At 39.4% G+C, this 18,927-nt stretch overlaps 1 protein-coding gene across 2 annotated transcripts in view; it reads left to right on the top strand.

The window, feature by feature from the left end:
- ELL2 (elongation factor for RNA polymerase II 2) overlaps window positions 1-18,927 on the top strand; it is a 74,061-nt gene that overhangs the window by 38,640 nt on the left and 16,494 nt on the right. For both annotated transcript variants that reach the window (XM_036848389.1, XM_036848388.1), the window contains exons 3-5: window positions 5,156-5,277; window positions 10,024-10,187; window positions 17,367-17,626. In XM_036848389.1, the coding sequence (XP_036704284.1) occupies window positions 5,156-5,277; window positions 10,024-10,187; window positions 17,367-17,626 (546 nt within the window). The remainder of the gene's footprint in view (window positions 1-5,155; window positions 5,278-10,023; window positions 10,188-17,366; window positions 17,627-18,927) is intronic.

Raw genomic sequence — 18,927 nt, 5'->3', positions numbered from 1 at the left:
TGTAAAATGAAGACATTCGACTAGATGATCTCAAAGGCCCTGCCAGCAGGTCTGCTTTAAGGACCGAGAGTTGTCATGTCAAACTCTGTGGTATTGCTGGGTCATGAACATCTCATTGAGCATTTGCAGTCACCTTAGTAGAAAAGGCTGGATATTAAAACTTATAGAATTGCTGTCAAATAAAAGCTTATGTAAGTTTAAATCATTTGTAATACCCACAACAGAACAAAGTGTTTATATTAAATAAATGAGGGAAAAAAAACCTTGATGGTCCTATTTTTAATCTAGTGTGTACCTCAGTCCAGTGGAGAAACCTCTGCAGTAAAAGTACCAGTGGCTTTTAAGCAGATGTTAGCATGCCTCTATGAGAAATTTGCAGCAATGTGCACACTGCACTTCTATCCTATATCCTTATGTAAATAGGAGGTCTGTGACTTGATATTGAAATGACCTTTCAGGCAGGATCCCAGTGCCACATGCCTGAACTTGTGTCTCAGAATAATTAGAAGCTTTGATTTACACATCTTGGTATACAGTGTTTATGTTAATTATAAATGTCTGAAAGTTTCCTGAAACTTTGTCTTCGTAGCTTTTTATCAAAGACAGACTGGACTTTGGGAGGAGGGTTGTGGATTGTGGTCCTAAGCCTTTGATTTTCAGGCTCTCATATTTGGAATGAAAATTAAAATATATATTTTGAGTTGCCCAGAACATGGTAGTATATTTTTATATTCTTCATTGTGAATAAGAAACTGTTTGGAATCATAGTCTTTGATACTTTTAAAATAATATTTCATTCTTAAGACATTTAGCTAAAAATTTCCAGTAGACCATGGGTTGCTAAATATAAAGGTATTCCCACTGACTTATAGGAAAAGCTCAAAATATTATAATTAAAATTGAGAAGTTCCTATCATACAAAGGGATGCTCCTCCAAGACTGTTTCCAAATCAGACCTCAGAATTTCTTTTCCCATGGTGATTAGCCCTGTCTCCAGAAGCTGATCCTAGGCCCCCCAATAACAGTCATTTCATTTTAACTCCCTCTCTTCATATTCCATATTCAAAGGCCAGTTTATCAGAAAATGTTTCGTAACCATTCTGGAAGAAAAGACTGACTCCTGTTTCGCTATCTAGACAGGCTGTGGAATAGGTTCCTATATATTAGAGAGAGGAGCGATAAGTATCCACAAGTTCCTCTGAAAGTCTAGTCTCTGAAGTGGGGACTCCGATCCCACTTTAGCTGTGACCCTCAACAGTCCCACAGGCTCTGGTCCACTCAGAGGCCCCCATAGTTTAGTTCTGAAGCCCCCACTCCTTCACCCCTCCTGCCTGCCCTAATTGTCATACACAACCTGCTCTTTCCATTAAGGCTCTGCCCAAGGAGCCAAACTGTTAGGCCAGCTATAAACATAAGTACTCTTTGTACATACATTTCATTCTGAAGAATATATTCAGATATTAATGCAAATAAAATTTGTATCTAATTTGTACCATCTCCTTCAGGAAATTAGATATACTAAATCTATAGACCGTATAATTTAAGCTTTTGAAATTTTAAAGATATGAATATTGCTAGGCAACATCTTGCTCTCAGATCTTTTACAGGAAAAGCCTGAGGTTAGGTCAGGCTGTACCATCTGCATTGCTGTTGATCTGAAAACCACCGAGGAAAGGAGATGTAGAAACTTAGTTGTGGCAACTCAGAGCTTCATGTTCTCATCATTCCTTAACCTCCTACCCCACCCCAGCTCCTCGGTTGGAGAAACATACCATGATATGCATCAAGATTCACCTTTGGGTTCCATCATGAACATAATTTGCCCTGATGCCTGCCCCTGCCCCTGTCTGCTCACTGCTCACGTACACACCGCAGAGTGGGACAGTGGGTTGGAGAGACTTCTGAGAAGTCCTGCTGTCATTCTCCATGATACTACCTCTTTTTTTCTTAAACGGGTACTTTTATTTCTTTAAAGATACCATTTCCCCCTCCACTTCTTCATTAATTTTCAGAAGTCAATAAAGTCAGAATTCCCTGACTTCTTTTCTACCTCTAGCTCTAATCCATAGTTTCTTAACTTGGGCCTTACTGACATCTTAGACTGGGTAACCCTTTGTTGTGGGACTGTCCTGTGTACTGTAAAGTGTTGGGCACTGTCTCTGGCCTCCAGTAGATGCCAGTAGCACCCTCCCACACCTCATGTCCCCTGGGGGCAAAACTGCCCCTTGTTGAAAACTGCTGTTCTAATCTATGTGGGATACAAACTTTCAAACACTTCAGTGGGTGCATAGCATGGGTTGTGTATTTTTTTTTATTTTGGTTCTTTTTGATCTGATTCTTTCCTATTCTGTTCATTATGATATTTTTTAAATGACTATAGCTTTTTTTCTATTCAAGATTCTTTTAAAGAATAAGAATATGAAAGTCTTCTATGCCCACCATCAGGCCAGACCCTAATGCTTTGAGTGGTGTGCACAGTAATTAATTCATACAAGGTATTTTTGTTATTAAATCCTCCAAATTTACACAAAGACATTCTGTGTGTATGTTTAAAAATGAAAAAAATGTATAGGAAGATAATCTTTCACCTTAAGAAGTGTAAATGTTACTTAAGAGGAATCACAATTTAGATGATAAGAAAGGAAAACTCTACATTTAAGTATTATAAAGGTTCGTTAAGAACTTTCCTGAATGAAATGCTCTGTTTAGTAGATGTCTGAGCTTAAGGACTCCAGTAATTAAGTTAAAAGTTTTCAGTGAAAGAATACCGAACATTTGTAGAATTTGAGTACAGACTCTAGTCACTCCTGCAAAATACAAAAAAACTATATGCTTCTACTTTTTTAAAATACAATTTAGAATCTCCCAAAACGGACAGTCTTTCATACTCTGATACGTAAAGTGCTCCTGCATTCCCAGACCTGAGCCGCACAGGAAGGAAGACCTTAGGCCTAAACTGAAGCCAGAGCCTGGCCTGGAGATGAGCCTACAACCACTGTGGAAAATCTCCCCAACCAGGTTCTGCAGATCTACAGGGACAGTTGAGGGGGAAGGTGAATGGGAGTTAAGTGAGTCATGGCTGAGGAAGGGATGTCATTCAAGTGTTCACACCTACATTACCTGTCTACCTCCTGTCCTAGAACTTAAGGAAGCTTTGGGCTACCGGGCACATCCCTTCTCTGACAGCAGAGCCCTGCTATTATTAGGAAAACAAAAGCAGACGTCAGTGAATGCTGTTACACCAGCCTGTGGACAGACTTGCTGTTCCCTTGCATCTCACACAAGCATTCCTTTGGCTCCTGCTCTGCTCCACCTCTATAGGATTAAGAAGTAAAACATTCCATTTCATTTCACCAATGTGTGTTTGCTGACTGGGTGTTCAGTTTGCATGCCCAATAAGACAGCCTGATGAATACTTACAGAGTAAATTAAGGCTTGTTCACAAAGTTCCAGCATTTTAGAACTAGGGGAAATTTGGGGAAATAAAAGAGTAACTTTAGGGCCCCCCAGAGATATAATTTATAGAGTGGATAATTAATGTAGAAGCTTGTTACCCTAGCAATTAGAACTAATTTAAAAAGGGAGTCAAAGATAGTTTAAATTCATGAGTGATGGAGGATCTATGGAGTATTATCTAATATTCAACATCTTTGGTGAAATTTAGGCTCTCAAGCTCCACATGGGTCTTCTGAATGAATCTCCTTTGAAAAGATGTTTACCTTTGACTTCTTTCTTTTTTCTTCTCCTTGTTCGTTCATTCCTTCAACAAACATTTATTGCATGTCTGCTATGTACCAGACACTGCAAATTGTCTCCCTTCTTAGCCTTCTTCACTCTTTTAGGGGGAGGGGTGTGGGATGGAATTGGTGGCTTTAAATTATTTTCTGTAGATAAAAGATTAGGAGTCTTTTTAGAGTGAGCAAGTCAGAGTTGCAGGATGTCCTCAGGGCCAAGTAGAGTTCATACATGCTTATGCTTACTAGCATATTCATGAGTGATATATACATATATATACGCGCCAGATATATATATATCTGGCAGCCAGTTAGCTCTGAGTCTTAATCTTCCATTGATGTAAAGGGCAGATTTGGAGAAGAAAGAGAATTAGAAAACACTTTCTCCCTCCTTGCTTGTCTACTAAATTGCCAAGACCATGTATTTGGAGGCTGGAGAGTAGGAAGTCATATTTTACTTTCTTTCCAATGCATCCTATTCATAAGTATCTTCTAACACCATGGTGGCCCCTGCAGACCCAAGGGAAGAAAGGTCTTGGGAGCTGGGAAGAGTGGAGCAGTTGAAAGACAGAAGTTTCCAGTTCATTTATTCACAAATGTTTATTAAGCTCCTCCTATGTGCCAGGAAAATGTACCCAGTACAGGGGTTCAGTAATCGAGAGTAACCCTGTCCCTTCACTTAATGGGGCTTCCCATCTAGCAGAGAAACCAGACCTTGAGCAAGAGCATAGGAAACATCTGCCTGTTCCACAGTGTTGCCTAGGGCTCAGCCTTGGAGTGCCCTGCAGAATAATCTCTGTAGGCTGCTGACTTTGTTCTGTAAACATTAGGATGAGTACAAGAATCATAGGGCAGGGAGAAACACCCAGCTGCGTTTTGGTGTGAATGTAATTATGGTATTCACCTTATGCTGCTAGTTATTCTTCAAAAATATTGCTTCAAGAAGTAAGAATTAAAATGAAATGTGTATGTAATAAGACAGCAAAAGATTGGGATATGGACTCTATCTCGAGGCCATCTAAATATCTAGAAGCTATTTAGCAGCGAGTCATGTAGCCAAAGGCAGAACCTGTGTATGTCAAAAGAGGAAGAGCTTTTTAGCAAGTTCACGAATAACTCTTCCATGTGAACTGTAACCGTTTTCTAGTTTGAAAAGAAGGGGGTTCCTCTTATAAACTAATTACTGAGCCGATATTATTACTGACACTTTAGGGTAGAAAATGGAAATAAGAACGTGGTGAGTTACAAGCATGCTCGTCAGATTCCTTGAATGATTTGGTAATATAAATGCTATAAATTTAGATGCTCAAGAGGGCTTCAGTAAAAAATGAATGTCGCTTGAAAAACAGTTAAGTCAGTCATCAGATCATTCTACAGCAAATTTATAACTTGAGGTGTTTCTCTCTTTGTCCCCCTTTTAGCTTGTCAAAATCCCTAAAAATGATCCCCTCAACGAAGTGCATACCTTTAACTTCTATTTGTCAAATGTGGGTAAAGACAACCCTCAAGGCAGCTTTGACTGCATCCAGCAAGCCTTCTCCAGGTAAGTGCGTTCCAAGGTATGCTGAAGGGAAAATGATTTCTCTTTGAGGGTTTTCTTTTTTAATTCTACAATAAAATACATGGTAGTCATTTTGTAAATATTTACTGACTTGAATTGTAGGGCTCGTTTATTTATTTGAGAAATATTGAGCACATACTATGTGCTAGAAATTATATTTGTCACTGTGGGATACAATCACAAAAATTTTAAGATTCTTGCCCTTGAGGAATTTTTAAGTATAGATTTTATACCTATAAAACATGGTTTATTTTGTTTATGTTAATTAAAGACAAGTTTGAGGGGTTTTTAAGTTTTCATTCACTGAATATAAATAAGAGTGCTTTATAGTATCCTCAGGGCTCACATAGATAAAGGAGGAAAATATACATGTGTCTTATATATCCCCTTCCTCCTTCGCTGTGCAAGGCTTGTTTTAAGATAGGTTTTTAAAAATCTTTTTTCTGCAGCAGAATGGAAACTAGAAATTAACCCCAGTATAGCAGTCATTTCTGATTTTCAGGGGAAAAAAGGAGGAAGGAAGACAAAAATACACACCCATAGCCCAGGGTACCCATTGGAACCCTTATCTACTTAGGTCCTCTGTAAACAATAAGCTACTTGTTTCACTCTTCTTTGCTGTGGTTGTTTCTGATTAAAGAACGGGCCCCTCGAGTAGGAGTTTGTTCTGCCTGTGGATAAAGACAAGGCCTTAGAGCCCCCAACCTCCCGAGAAACACTGACATTGGCTGAAAGTTCCCCAAGGCCCCCAGGGCCATCCATCCCTATCTCTCCTCTGTGTCATACTTGAAACTTTAAGTGCTTGCTGTGTCGGGGAGAAAGGAAGGGAAAGTTGTGTTCCAAGTGAGCACGGGAGGCAGAGATACAAAAGACACTTCACTGAGAGAGGTCTAAATTTCTTCTCCCATTTAAGGCGACTAAATAACTTTTTGCTTTATCTTAATCTGCCATTTTCCCTGAGTATATGTTAATTTTGCTTTCTAAAAATTGCCTTCCCCCAAACTTATATTTTTTGGTATAAATTGCATGTGTTTTAGACTCTGTAGACTTTTCTGCACTGTCCACGGTGATAGCCACTGGCCACATGGGGCTATTTACATTTCAATTGATAAAAATGAAATAAAATTTAAAATTTATTTCTTCACTCATACTAACTACGTATTATAGGCTAAATAACCACATGGCTAGTGGTTCTCATAGTGGACAGCACAAACACAGAACATTTTAAATTGCAGAAATTTCTGTGGGACAGCATTGTAATAGATTATAGAATCACCAAGTACAAGGGTCCTCGGTGATTGTGTAGTTCCACCCCTTCACTTCACAGGTTACATAGCTGGTTGGTTAGTGACGGCTGAATGAGAACTGAGTTCTCCTAACTCCTACTTCAGTGTTCTTTACACACCACAGGGCACACCGATTTCTAATTGTGCCATTACCTGTAACACTTGTCTTAAGAGAATTATTTTAGTATAGTGAGAACGTTTTGACATCAAATTGAACTATGTCCCATTAGGAATTTCATTAAGGAACTTAATTCCCTCTTCAAAACCAGGCCTATCATTATAGGTAATACGGTTTCTCCCTTACATCATAAATACCCTGTGTGTTTATTTCTACCTTGTTTGGAGAAAGATTTAAGGTCACTTTACAAAACTATACATGATGTGCCAACAGAAAAGAAACAATTATTGTGAGAAAATTGTCATAAATACATTCATATGATCCAAGTGTGGTATGACTATAAATTTAAATTTGCCATTATAAAAACAAAAGCACTCAGAGTTCCAGTTTTCATCCTGGCAAGAAAACCTTTTTATAATCTGGATCCACCTTTTCTATTCAGTTTGATTTTTTATTTTCCATATATCTTGTCTCTCCTACAGTTGTGCAAGCTCCTTAAGGGCAGGGGCTTTCTTACACCCATTTTCCAGTCTTACAGTGCTGGCTGAGCTCCATAAATAGATGTTCAAAACAAATATATCAACTAGTCTCCCTTCTTATCTTTCTTTTTAAATCTCCTTGGGCCTCACTTTTCTCATATGTAAGATGGTGGAAATCCCACACTCAAAAATTCCTTGAATCTGCCCATTCACAGGCCTAGTGAAAATACATAATACAGCTCTGTAAGTAATGCATACTCAAGTATAGGAAACAGTGAGCTAGGCTAGAGAAGGACTGTAGGAACGTTTATACACATATGTCAAAGTATTTAAACTTTTAAGGTAACTAAGTTCAAAAGGGATGAGTGGAGAATTCTGGAGAGTACCTTCTTGCCCACAGGGTTTATAGCTCTATTTTGTTTTCATGTAAAGATCTGTTTCTTGACCTTGGATGGTGAAAACTGTATCTTCATTGTGATTGGCAATAGGTTCAGCTTATTCTCACTATGTAAATTACTCAGTAAATAATAGGGGGAGATGTTGAAATTCAAACTTCCTGCCACCAGACCTTCACACTGCAGACTTTTCTCTACTGCAGTCTTTTCTTCCTACTCATCCTCCCTCTCTACCCCTTCCTTTCCCTCCTTTCACTGGTTTTTCAGCTCAAGTAGGCCTCATTAAAAAAGACAATAAAAACAAAAACCGCCTCCCTTATACTCACTTCTGGACCTGAAGTCTGGCTTCAGTCCCCACCATTCCACTGAAATATGCTCCCTGAAGAGAGCCTTTACCTCCTTGCCCATGAACCCAGGGGATGCTTATTGGTTCCTTATTATTCTGGACTTGTTGCCAACATTTCACACTGTGGACCACTCTCTGATTCTTGAAGTATTCTATTCCCATGGCTTCCATGACACACTGCTCTTCTAATTTCCCTCTACCTCTTTGGTCTCCTGTGGTCTTTTTATCTTCCTATTGATTATTTTAAATATTAGTGTTATTCACAGTCCATTCCCTCCTGAGACTGCTCCTTACTTCTTCAAAGTCACCATGTCCAACACTGAATTCATTTTCTCTCTCCCACCTGTACTCTGGTGTCTCACATGGCAGCTCCACACACCTAGTAACCTGGGCACAATCTTCAACCACCACCCACCCGACACCCCCCCACCCCCCCACCCCCCCCCACCCCCACCCCCCAGCTAATCTCTGACCAAATCCTGTCAATGCTGCCTCCTCACTATCTCTGGAATCTGTTTACTGTTCTGCATTCACACTGCCCTACCCTGGTTCAAGCCATCGCTTCTTGTCTGTAATCCTTCAGTAGCCTCCTAACTGGTCTCCTGCTTTCACAAGAGTGCCCCCTTCCTTCCAATCTGTTCTTCATCCAGATTGATTTTTCTGCGGAATAAATGACACTGTTTTCAGTCTCTGTTATTCTTGGGGAAAAGTCCAAAATTCATACTATGACCTCCAAAGCCCTGTGTGATGCACTTCTTATACCCTCTTTTCAGCCTCACCTCTAATTGTTCTTGCCAGCTCTCTTTGGTCAAGCTGAAAACCTTCTCCTTGTTCCCTCTGGGCCTGCACATATTGGTTATCCCTTTAGAACACTTTTGTCCTTCCCCCTTGTCTAGTTATCCCTCTAGATCAGCTCAATCACCGCTTCCTCTAGGAAGCCTTTGCCTTGCCCACAAGTCCAGGTGAAGTACCTTCTTGGGGGTTCCCTGTCCCCTGTCACACTGCATCATAATTTCCAGTGTGCTCATCCTTGTCACCCATTAGACAGAGAGCTCCTTGAAGGAGGGACCGCATCTGTCAGTCCTTGTCACAGCCCAGGTACCTCACACATTGCCTGGCACAGTCTCTGCCCAATAAATATTTATGAGATGAACGAACTGATTTTTTTAAAATAGCATTTGTACAGACAGTTATTAGCAATTTACAAAAATTTTATCAACCCTTATTTCTTAACATCATAACAAAGCTACTTCCAATTAAGTTTAGAAATAGAATATCAGAGCTGTAGTGACATTTTCATTACTTCTACATTCTAGTCTGTTTTAAGGCCATAGTAATTTCTTTTTAAAATACTAGCGTAACTGTTACCATAATCCCCTAATATTAGCATAATACTTTGAATACAGAGCCGTCTTCCTGGCCAGTGTTAATATTTGTGATTGTGTAAATAAAAGGTTTCTTTTTTTAATATTTCTGCAAGAATCTCCTGTCCAGTATTTTTCAGTATTTGCTATACCAAAAGATCATGTTATAGAGATTTAACAGTGGTAAATATAAAGTTACAATTTTTTAGGGTATTTGGGTAAATAGTAATAAATTAAACTATGATATTTGGCAGTATTTTAGCCTTAAACTTAATATCTTATTAAAAATAAAAAGCATTATTATGGTGGGTCTGTTTCATCTAGTCAGTTCTAAAGCATACATATTATGGTTCCATTAAAAGTAAACTTTTAACATTTCTCACATCAGTGGTAGGTAATTCTTTTAAAAATGACAGTAGAACTACAGTGCCCATCAAGACTCTGGTCTTCATTCCAAGTACTGATTTTTTTTTTTTTTTTTCAACATTTCATGGATTTGGTCTCTGAGATCTCATTTCACCCATTCTATCCAGAATATGGAAAAAAAAAAAAAATGTGATATCAAATGGAGAAACTTAAAAATTTTTAAGTAAGCTTTACATTTTAAAATGACTAATATTAGTTATTTTGAATTGCAAAGTTATTATTAAAGCTGCTGGTTTTAGGATTATACAATTTCTGCTTGCCTATATTATGCAAAATGTGGGACATATCTAACAAGGCACCATCTTACCTGACAGCTCTGGAGCATCCCAGCTCAATTGCCTGGGATTTATACAAGATAAAATTACAGTGTGTGCAACAAATGACTCGTATCAGATGACACGAGAAAGAATGACCCAGGCAGAGGAGGAATCCCGCAACCGAAGCACAAAAGTTATCAAACCTGGTGGACCATATGTAGGTTTGTATAGATACCTTTCTCCTTCTTGCTGATTGATTGGAATAATTCAAGATCACTCTAGGTAAATATCAATAATATTACTTAATGAAAACACAGAAATTAGTTTTCAGAACACTTTGAAAAACATGGTCAAAAGTCATTTATTCTCTTCATACTGCTGATAAATTGAAGAGATTGAAAAGTTTTATTTCTTTCATAAATCCCAGATCCTCTATTGGCTATTTGTTATTACTTTACAATACTGGGATCTGCTCAAGTTACTTTACTATGTGAGATTGTGATAGTGGTACTGTTGTGTTTTCTTTGTCACTGGATGATGTAATTTCAGTGGTGGACAGTATAGTTCTTATTTTGTACTTCTGGAGAGTTATTTTTATAGTAAAATCTATTAGTAGAACTTATGAGTTTTCTATTAGCAGAATTTCAAAGGATCTTTGCACAACAAAGAATTTTTATTGCAAAAGTATAAAATGTGCTTATAGCAAAGCATTAGGGTGATGCCTCTTTGGTACCTCAATTGTGATGTCATCTCAATTATGGATCCTCATCCTCATCTCTCCATTAATTAAGAACCTGCCCTACCCCCATCACCTTTATCATCAGCTCACTCAAATATCCATCAAATCGAGGGGAATTAAGACCAGACCAGCAAGATGAGTCTCTCCTTTATGAGCAGTGACCCTGACAGTTTTAAAGAGTTAATTCACAGTGACTATTAACAGTAATAGAGAGAATCACCCAGAGTGAGGATGAGCTCTCTGAGGCCTCGGTCAGTTTAATAACACAAGTCACTGGATAGTAAATGATGAAAGGATATTAATTTGAAAATGTAAATGCTAACAAAAAGTCTCTTGAATAACCAGATCCCTTAATCAACATCTTTCCATGGTTTGGTATAATTCTACTTCTGTATTTTCCCATGCTGACCCAGCTACAATACATTCAGCTTTGAGAAGCTCCACTAGTATCTTTAATAAGTATTTCTTTGGAACAGAGCCAGTGCTCCTGGGACTTGGTGCTTAGCTTAGATACATTTAGTTTGGTTTAACAACAATTCATGGCTTCCCCAGGTATCTGTACCCACGGGGCCCAGTTCCCTGCCCAGTAAGTTACTAGCAATGAGATTTTTCATCTTCTCTTTCCTGCTGAATGAGGTAATAACTTCCAACCTCCTTTCTTTCTTCTTTATTCTCACAGGTAACTTAATTAACTTTAGTAGGCTAAATCTCAAATTGTTTTTAAAATGTACAAGATCTGCTGCTCTTAAATTTAAGTGCAAGCTATGAATTTGCTATCCCTATTGCTTTGAGAGTGTTTTTTAAGTCCAATACCACCAATTTATAAACAGTAAGACAAATTGGTGTGTTTGACAAAGGAATAGAAGACTCAAGCAATCAAAATGATTTTTTTTTCTTCCCAATATAACTATCTGAAAACCTTCTCCTTGATTTATTCCAAAGCTTGAAAATTAGCGATGATCACCGTACTTTTCCATTGAAAGATCCTTGGGCGTCCCCTATGTTCATGTGTTTTTGTTTGTTTTGATAGGGTCGGTACAGTTCATTCCCAGCTTACACAAGAGACTTTTCAACACCCAGAATCACGCAGACCATACATGCCCTAATGGTATGGGAATTTTGGAACTTGCAGGGTTTCTTATAGGCACTACAAATAATTTATATACATTTTTTAGAGTGACCACATAGAATTTGAGGTTATCTAAATTTAAATCTGAACCAGATTACATCTATGCCATTTTAAGAAGAGCACACATATGTTCCCCCCTGCAGAGCCCCACAGTGACCTCTGCCAGCCAAGTGCTCTGTTTAACCTTCTCCTCTGTGCTGTGTCCTCTGTGCCCTGGGCTACTCACCATCACAGCAGTGTTCCTCTCTGGTCTTAAATCTTGTCATTAACTTCCTCAGCCCTTTATTCTCTAGGTCAAGTAACCCCAGCTCCTTTTAACTTTCCTTAATATGGCCTGTATCCCAAGCCTTTAATTATTTTTACTGCTCTCCTCTGGACTGCCTCCAGTTCTTCACCTCAGAATTCCAAACTGCACACACTACTCCTAAGAAAAGACTAATCAATTCTGAATACAATAGAGCAAAAGACTAGTATCCGGATTGGCTTTTCTGGTGTTTCTTTTTGATTTTTTTACTCTTCTTTGTTATGGCATGTTTTGGTCTTTTTCTTTTAACTTTATCCATTGCCAGGCCCTTACCATGTTTCTTTCCTTCCAGGCAGCTCAGTTTGTATCCTCCTGCTTTTTTCAGTATCTCAAAACTGACCCATTCAGTTCTTCAAAATGCTAGTCAGTTCACCCTTCAATACTAATATTACTCAGCACTTCCTGGGTGCTTGTGATGCACAAGGCACTGGTTAGCACTTTACATGTAGTTATTCATCTAAATCTCACAATCACCCCATGAGCTGGGTTATGATTGCCTCTCCATTTTACATATCAAGTTGTTGGTATCAGCAAGTAGCAAATAATAAGAGTTTGGCCTCATTAACAAGTTATGTTTTTTTCATAAGACAATAGGAGATACCTCTTTAGTTCTTAACTGAATATATCATATAAAATGATACCAAAAGCTGACCTCTGCCAGCTTAGAAGCCTCTGCAGAGAAGGTTTCTTTTAATAGTGTCAGCCCGAGTAGAGGACAAATAGGAATAATGTTGGTCTCACTGTGGGGGGTATGGTGGCATCATCCAGGCCTCTGATAGTTGAGTTAGGGCACAAGCCCAGTTTAAGGAAGGGAAGGCTGTGCTCTTAGGGGTCAGCTTGTCTAGGCAACCAGGAATGTGAGCTTCTGTGACCCTTTAGTGGGCTTGGGGCGGGGAGTGGGGGAAAGCCTATTTTGCCTGGAGAGGAGCACAGGAGAAGCTTTTTTTTTTTTTTTTTTTTTTTTTGTAAATTTTTATTTATTTATTTATTTATGGCTGTGTTGGGTCTTCGGTTCGTGCGAGGGCTTTCTCTAGTTGCGGCAAGTGGGGACCACTGTTCATCGCGGTGCGGGGACCGCTCTTCATCGCGGTGCGCGGGCCTCTCACCATCGCGGACCCTCCCGTTGCGGGGCACAGGCTCCAGACGCGCATGCTCAGTAGTTGTGGCTCACGGGCCCAGCCGCTCCGCGGCATGTGGGATCTTCCCAGACCAGGGCTCGAACCCGTGTCCCCTGCATTAGCAGGCAGATTCTCAACCACTGCGCCACCAGGGAAGCCCCACAGGAGAAGCTTTAACCTAGAAAACATTGTTATTATTTCTTCAGTAATATTTCCAGTTCTAGTTATGCCATTCATATCAATGATGAGCATTGTTGTGCTGTTATAATCCTTCCCCTTTGTTTAAAAAAAAACAAAAACTTATCATTTCTAGTTTACCAGTATCTTAAGTCTGCTCACTGACTCCTATCTAAATTCTGGAAATTTATTGAATTGTAAATTTTGGTTATTTTATATACCTAATATCTATTTAGGTATATAAAGTAACCCAACCAACCTAATTTCTAGGATACTTTTTCCAGTTTTCCCAACTTTCCCCCCCATCCTCCTTATTTTTTTTTTTTTTAATAAATTTATTTATTTATTTGTTTATTTATTTTTGGCTGTGTTGGGTCTTCGTTTCTGTGCGAGGGCTTTCTCCAGTTGCGGCGAGCGGGGGCCACTCTTCATTGCGGTGCGCAGGCCTCTCACTATCGCGGCCTCTCTTGTTGTGGAGCACAGGCTCCAGACGCGCAGGCTCAGTAGTTGTGGCTCACGGGCTTAGTTGCTCCGCGGCATGTGGGATCTTCCCAGACGAGGGCTCGAACCCGTGTCCCCTGCATTGGCAGGCAGATTCTCAACCACTGCGCCACCAGGGAAGCCCCATCCTCCTTATTTTTGATGTTAGTACATGTTTGAGTGACCTTGGACAAATCAATTAACATCCGGAGACCTTAATTTTCTCAAATATTAAAATAAGGGGTTTGGGGCTTCCCCGGTGGCACAGTGGTTAAGAATCTGCCTGCCAATGCAGGGGATACAGGTTTGAGCCCTGGTCCGGGAAGATCCCACATGCCGCGGAGCAACTAAGCCCATGTGCCACAACTACTGAAGCCCGCGCACCTAGAGTCCTTGCTCCGCAACAAGAGAAGCCACCGCAGTGAGAAGCCGGCACCGCAAAGAAGAGTAGCCCCCACTCACCACAACTAGAGAAAGCCAGCCCGCAGCAACGAAGACCCAACGCAGCCATAAATAAATAAATAAATAAACTTATAAAAAATTAAAAAATAAATAAAATAAGGGGTTTTGAACTTAGATAACATCTAAGGTCCTTTGTAGTTCTAACAGTCTATGACTGTTTATATATGTTTTGATAGTAGACCTTTTGAAGAAGTGATCTCAAATGCTAAGTAGTGGAGATGGATTCCATTGCAGTGGATTATGTATTTAACCATGACAGAGTCATACCACTGTCGAGGTCCTGCCAGGGTTTTTAAAACCTTGGGTCAGTGTTGCCAGGGTTTTTAGTTAGGTTCCACAGAACAGAAAAACAACTGCAGAAGACGGTTGCCGTCCCTGCTCTCTTTCTGATGGTCTGTTTTAACACCTTTCTTTCAGATTGTTTACTCAGAGTCATTAGACGGAGGGCTAAGTACTTTTACCATCTCATATTAAATGGAGAAGCTAGCAGTGGACTCCTTGTTATGAAACAAAATGGTTCAGATATAGTCCCAGATTACCCAACTCTGTCCGACCCGCTGCTGCTGCTGCTGTTTATATAAGGAGCCCAGGGAATTGATTAGCAGTTGGGTCTGGGAGGAGAATTAGGTTCTCCCACAGGCTTTATTAAAAGGGCTTTTCTGAGGCAAATGTAAAAAATAAAAATAAAGCCTTTCTTCTTCCCACTTTGAACCACATTTTCCTGCTCTTTTTTTGCTTTAGCATCTCAATTCTGTAACTGCTTAGAGTACTAATGTTTTCTTCATTTATAGCCATTCTTACCTTAAATAAGAGGACTCCTTCCTGGTTGAATAGGCACAAATTGATGGGGAGGCAGGGAGCAAGTGATCTTTGTGCAAAACTCTGTGGCCCAGTGTGGCTGGATTCTTCTTTCATCATTTGAAAGAAATGGGTTACTCTACAACTTGCTGTTTAAAATGAGGTAAAGGTGAAGTGAGTGTTTTGTGGGTAGGAGATTCATGGACCAATGATAGCCTAGCATTAGGCCCCAGGTGAGACTCCAGTGCTGTCACATCCCTGCCCAGATTCTAATTTCTTGTCAGACATCATACTTTGACCCCTTTTAAGGGCAAAGTGAACCTCCCTTATTTGGCAGCCCTATGTCTACTTTGGGAGGGTGGGGTAAACTCAGGAGACCTTGGGGCTCTCCTGAGACTGTGGACCAGAGGTTGGTGAGACCTACAGAAGAGGTAGGGCAGCCTGCAACACAGTGATAGTCCTGTTTTTGTTTTTATTTGTATTTGCCTTCCTTGCTGGCCTGAATTCATTCTAAATGACCAGTCATGGTGTGTGTGAGTTTAGTTAAAAACCATTCTCTGCTCATCCCCCTCCCCAGAGAGGAGTGTGGGAGAGGGATCCATAGTCAGCTTGGTTTGGGGAAGTGGAAGTTAAACAGGTTTCAAGGGGGAGGGAAGTGTGGAATTTATAGCGTTTCCTAAACTTGTCTGACCTAACTCTATTCTTTCTTTCCAAAAATTCCTATTGAAATTTCAAGGAAATAGTATTGTTTGCTAACACTATTGCAACTGAGAAGTGGTGGGTTGGAAGGTTTGCAATTGCCACTTTAGAAATTTCAATGTGTCTTCAGACTGGCAGCCTGGTAATGTGCAAAACTACAGGACAGGCCACCTTGATTCTGCTCCTCTGCTGTCTGCTTGTTTACTTGCTGTCATTCACTTTGACACTTTGCTGGTCATTTCACTTTGCAAGTCATCAAAATCTAGGTCTGCTGATAGACAAAGCAGCCATAGCACTGCCTACAGGAAGCTTGCAGCCTAACATGAAGCAAGGGCAGACATTAGGCATTTGTTCATAAAACCTTTCCAACAAAGAAGTACAAGTAGGAAAACTTGGGTATTAATCACAGAACCTTCCAAATCAGCACTCTACTATTTGAGCTTATCCCACTGAAATCCTCAGTTTTCTCATCTGTGAAATAGGACCAAGGCCTACCTCATCAGGTTACTTTATGAGACTTTATATGTGTAAAGCTCTCAGCACAGTGCCCCTCCCCCGTCCCATAATCGGTGCAAGATAAATATTAGTTCCCTGCACATCTGACATTGATCTAACTATCTCTGAATTAAGAAAAACACAGAAAACAGATCTAAATCTATCTCCAAAGCTCTAATTGTACCTTAATTTAATAGCTTTTCTTACCACTGGGCAGTGACCCTTTAATGTTGAGTTCCTTTGTTGTGCAGTATTTTGATCTGATATTTACAATTGGTTACATCCAGATAGTAAAGAAATATAAGAGCCAGTGAGACCTTTCTTTCTCCTTTAGGTAGGATTGTATCTAACAAACAGCCCCTCTGGCCAGGCCTTGGGAACCCAGCATGGACAGAAGTACTATTCAGTAAAGCTCCTGCCCCGTTAAGCTGTTTTCACCCAAGCCAACAGCACTTCAGAGACTGCTTTTACTTATCCATTGTTTCTAATTGATAGTATTGTCCCTAATGCAGTTGTTCCACCTTGTATGCCATTACCAATTCTTCCTCCTCTTTAACCAATGGGCATAGAGTTGGAGGCTTTAGTAGTGACGTATGAGATTTCACCTCAGAAATCATAAAGTGAGGGTCTAATACAATTTCATTCTAATCTCTCTTTCTTCAGCAAGGAATGGTTACCAGGTATTGTCAGTGACCAGCCATGTACTGATGGCTTCACACATCCATATGGTATTCAGGTCACTACAGCCCACAGTATTTTCTAGAAATAGCCACTTGCCAAACACTTGTCATTGTTAAGTTTAAGCAGAAAGTGGGTTAATTATGTGAATGGCACATAAATAAATAAATAAATAAATAAATAAATAAAGTAAAAACTGAAATATGAAGTCTTTATTCCTTCCAGAATGAAGAGGTACCTAAATCAGAGTTGTGGAAATTGAGAGGCTCATTATATTATCACCCGCAAATGTGTAACAATGTCATTTCTACTGGACTTTAGGGAAAAGAGTGCAAATTCGGAAAGCACCTCAAGCTGTTTCAGATGCAGTGCCTGAGAGGAAAAGATCAACCCCCATGAACCCTGCAAATACCATTCGAAAGATACATAGCAGCAGCAGTGTTTCTCAGCGGCCATATCGGGACAGGGTGATTCACTTACTGGCACTGAAGGCCTACAAGAAACCTGAGCTGCTAGCTCGACTGCAGAAAGACGGTGTCAATCAGAAAGACAAGAACTCCCTCGGAGCAATTCTGCAACAGGTGAGGACAGCTGGAGAGAGTTCCTTCTGCTTACCTTCTTGTTGGGGAGTTCATTTAAAGAAGGCTTGTTTCTGTTGTTGTTGTTATCATTATTATTGAGGTAGAGAAATTTCAGGATCGTTTTGATCAATGGTATATGAATATTAAGTTAAATCATCTTGATTTAAACATTTAATTAAAAACTAATTGAAATGTAGACATTTATACTAGGTTTTATAAGTTAGAGCCTTCTGAATTATCAAGTTTCGAGTCATTATCTTCATTTGGGTTAAACAAACTTTGCCCTGAAATTCCATTAAAAAAAAGTAAACGAAGTTTTGGTTATCTGCTTTTAGTCTTGAATCTGCTAAACTATTGCCATAATTTTTATTGGTTTATGTAGGTGAAGTTATACAATGTGTTTTTATCAGTCTTTGGTCAGTATAAGCTAGAATATTTTTACCTACTAAATAGTTTTGAATGTGTCTTGCCCTGCATGCTGTTTTCGCCTGTAATACTCTGCCTTTTTCAACCATTGGGTATGCTGAAATCAGTCACCTGTCTTCATTAAAGGATATGAATATGTAAAGTATTAGCTCTAATCAGTTACTGTATAATCACAAGCTTAAGTATAAAAGTAAGTAATTTTGTTAAAATCAACAGTTCATCAGACTGTAGCTCCCTGTATTTTTTAGAATGACTTTGTGTCATAAATGTTGATTAGTATTCAAGTCCACCAGAAATGGAAGTCTGCTCTCTATTTTTTTCTAAAGCAGTAACATTTCCAAAGTTGTTCTTAAATTTCATCATTAAAAAATAAAATAAATCTGCAGGTTTTCATGTATTTTTCAAAGAATAACATTTTTAAGTCCTTTTCATCTGTTTTCTCTTATATTCAAGACATGATACCAAATGTCATGAAAGAGTAAAACCATAATCTCCAGTTCTGGGTTAACCAATCCCCAAGGTATCTTTGGCAATTTCAGGGATCTTATTAAGTCATTTGAGCACTTTTTGGAAACACTTAATTTAAACCCATATGTCACATAGCAATTTTAAGAGCTCAAGAGACAGGATGAAAGAATGAATGAGGATAAGGGTATAGGTGTGTGTGTGTGTGTTCAGTTTTTTATTTGGGGAAGGGGGGAAGTTCAGGTTATAAGTCAAAATATTTGGTGACTGAATCTCCAGAAAGGTTGTAAATTACCTCCTAGGTTAGAGGATGAGAGGGCAAAATGATGGCAGAGGCAGTTCACCCAGAGGCTGCTACTGATGTATGTCAGTAGTCCTGTGATCATGAATATGTGTATAGATATAATTTT

Source organism: Balaenoptera musculus, chromosome 3 (genome assembly GCF_009873245.2).
Source record: "Balaenoptera musculus isolate JJ_BM4_2016_0621 chromosome 3, mBalMus1.pri.v3, whole genome shotgun sequence".
In the NCBI taxonomy this organism is placed as follows: Eukaryota; Metazoa; Chordata; class Mammalia; order Artiodactyla; family Balaenopteridae; genus Balaenoptera; species Balaenoptera musculus.
This window is presented reverse-complemented; position numbering and strand designations above follow the sequence as displayed.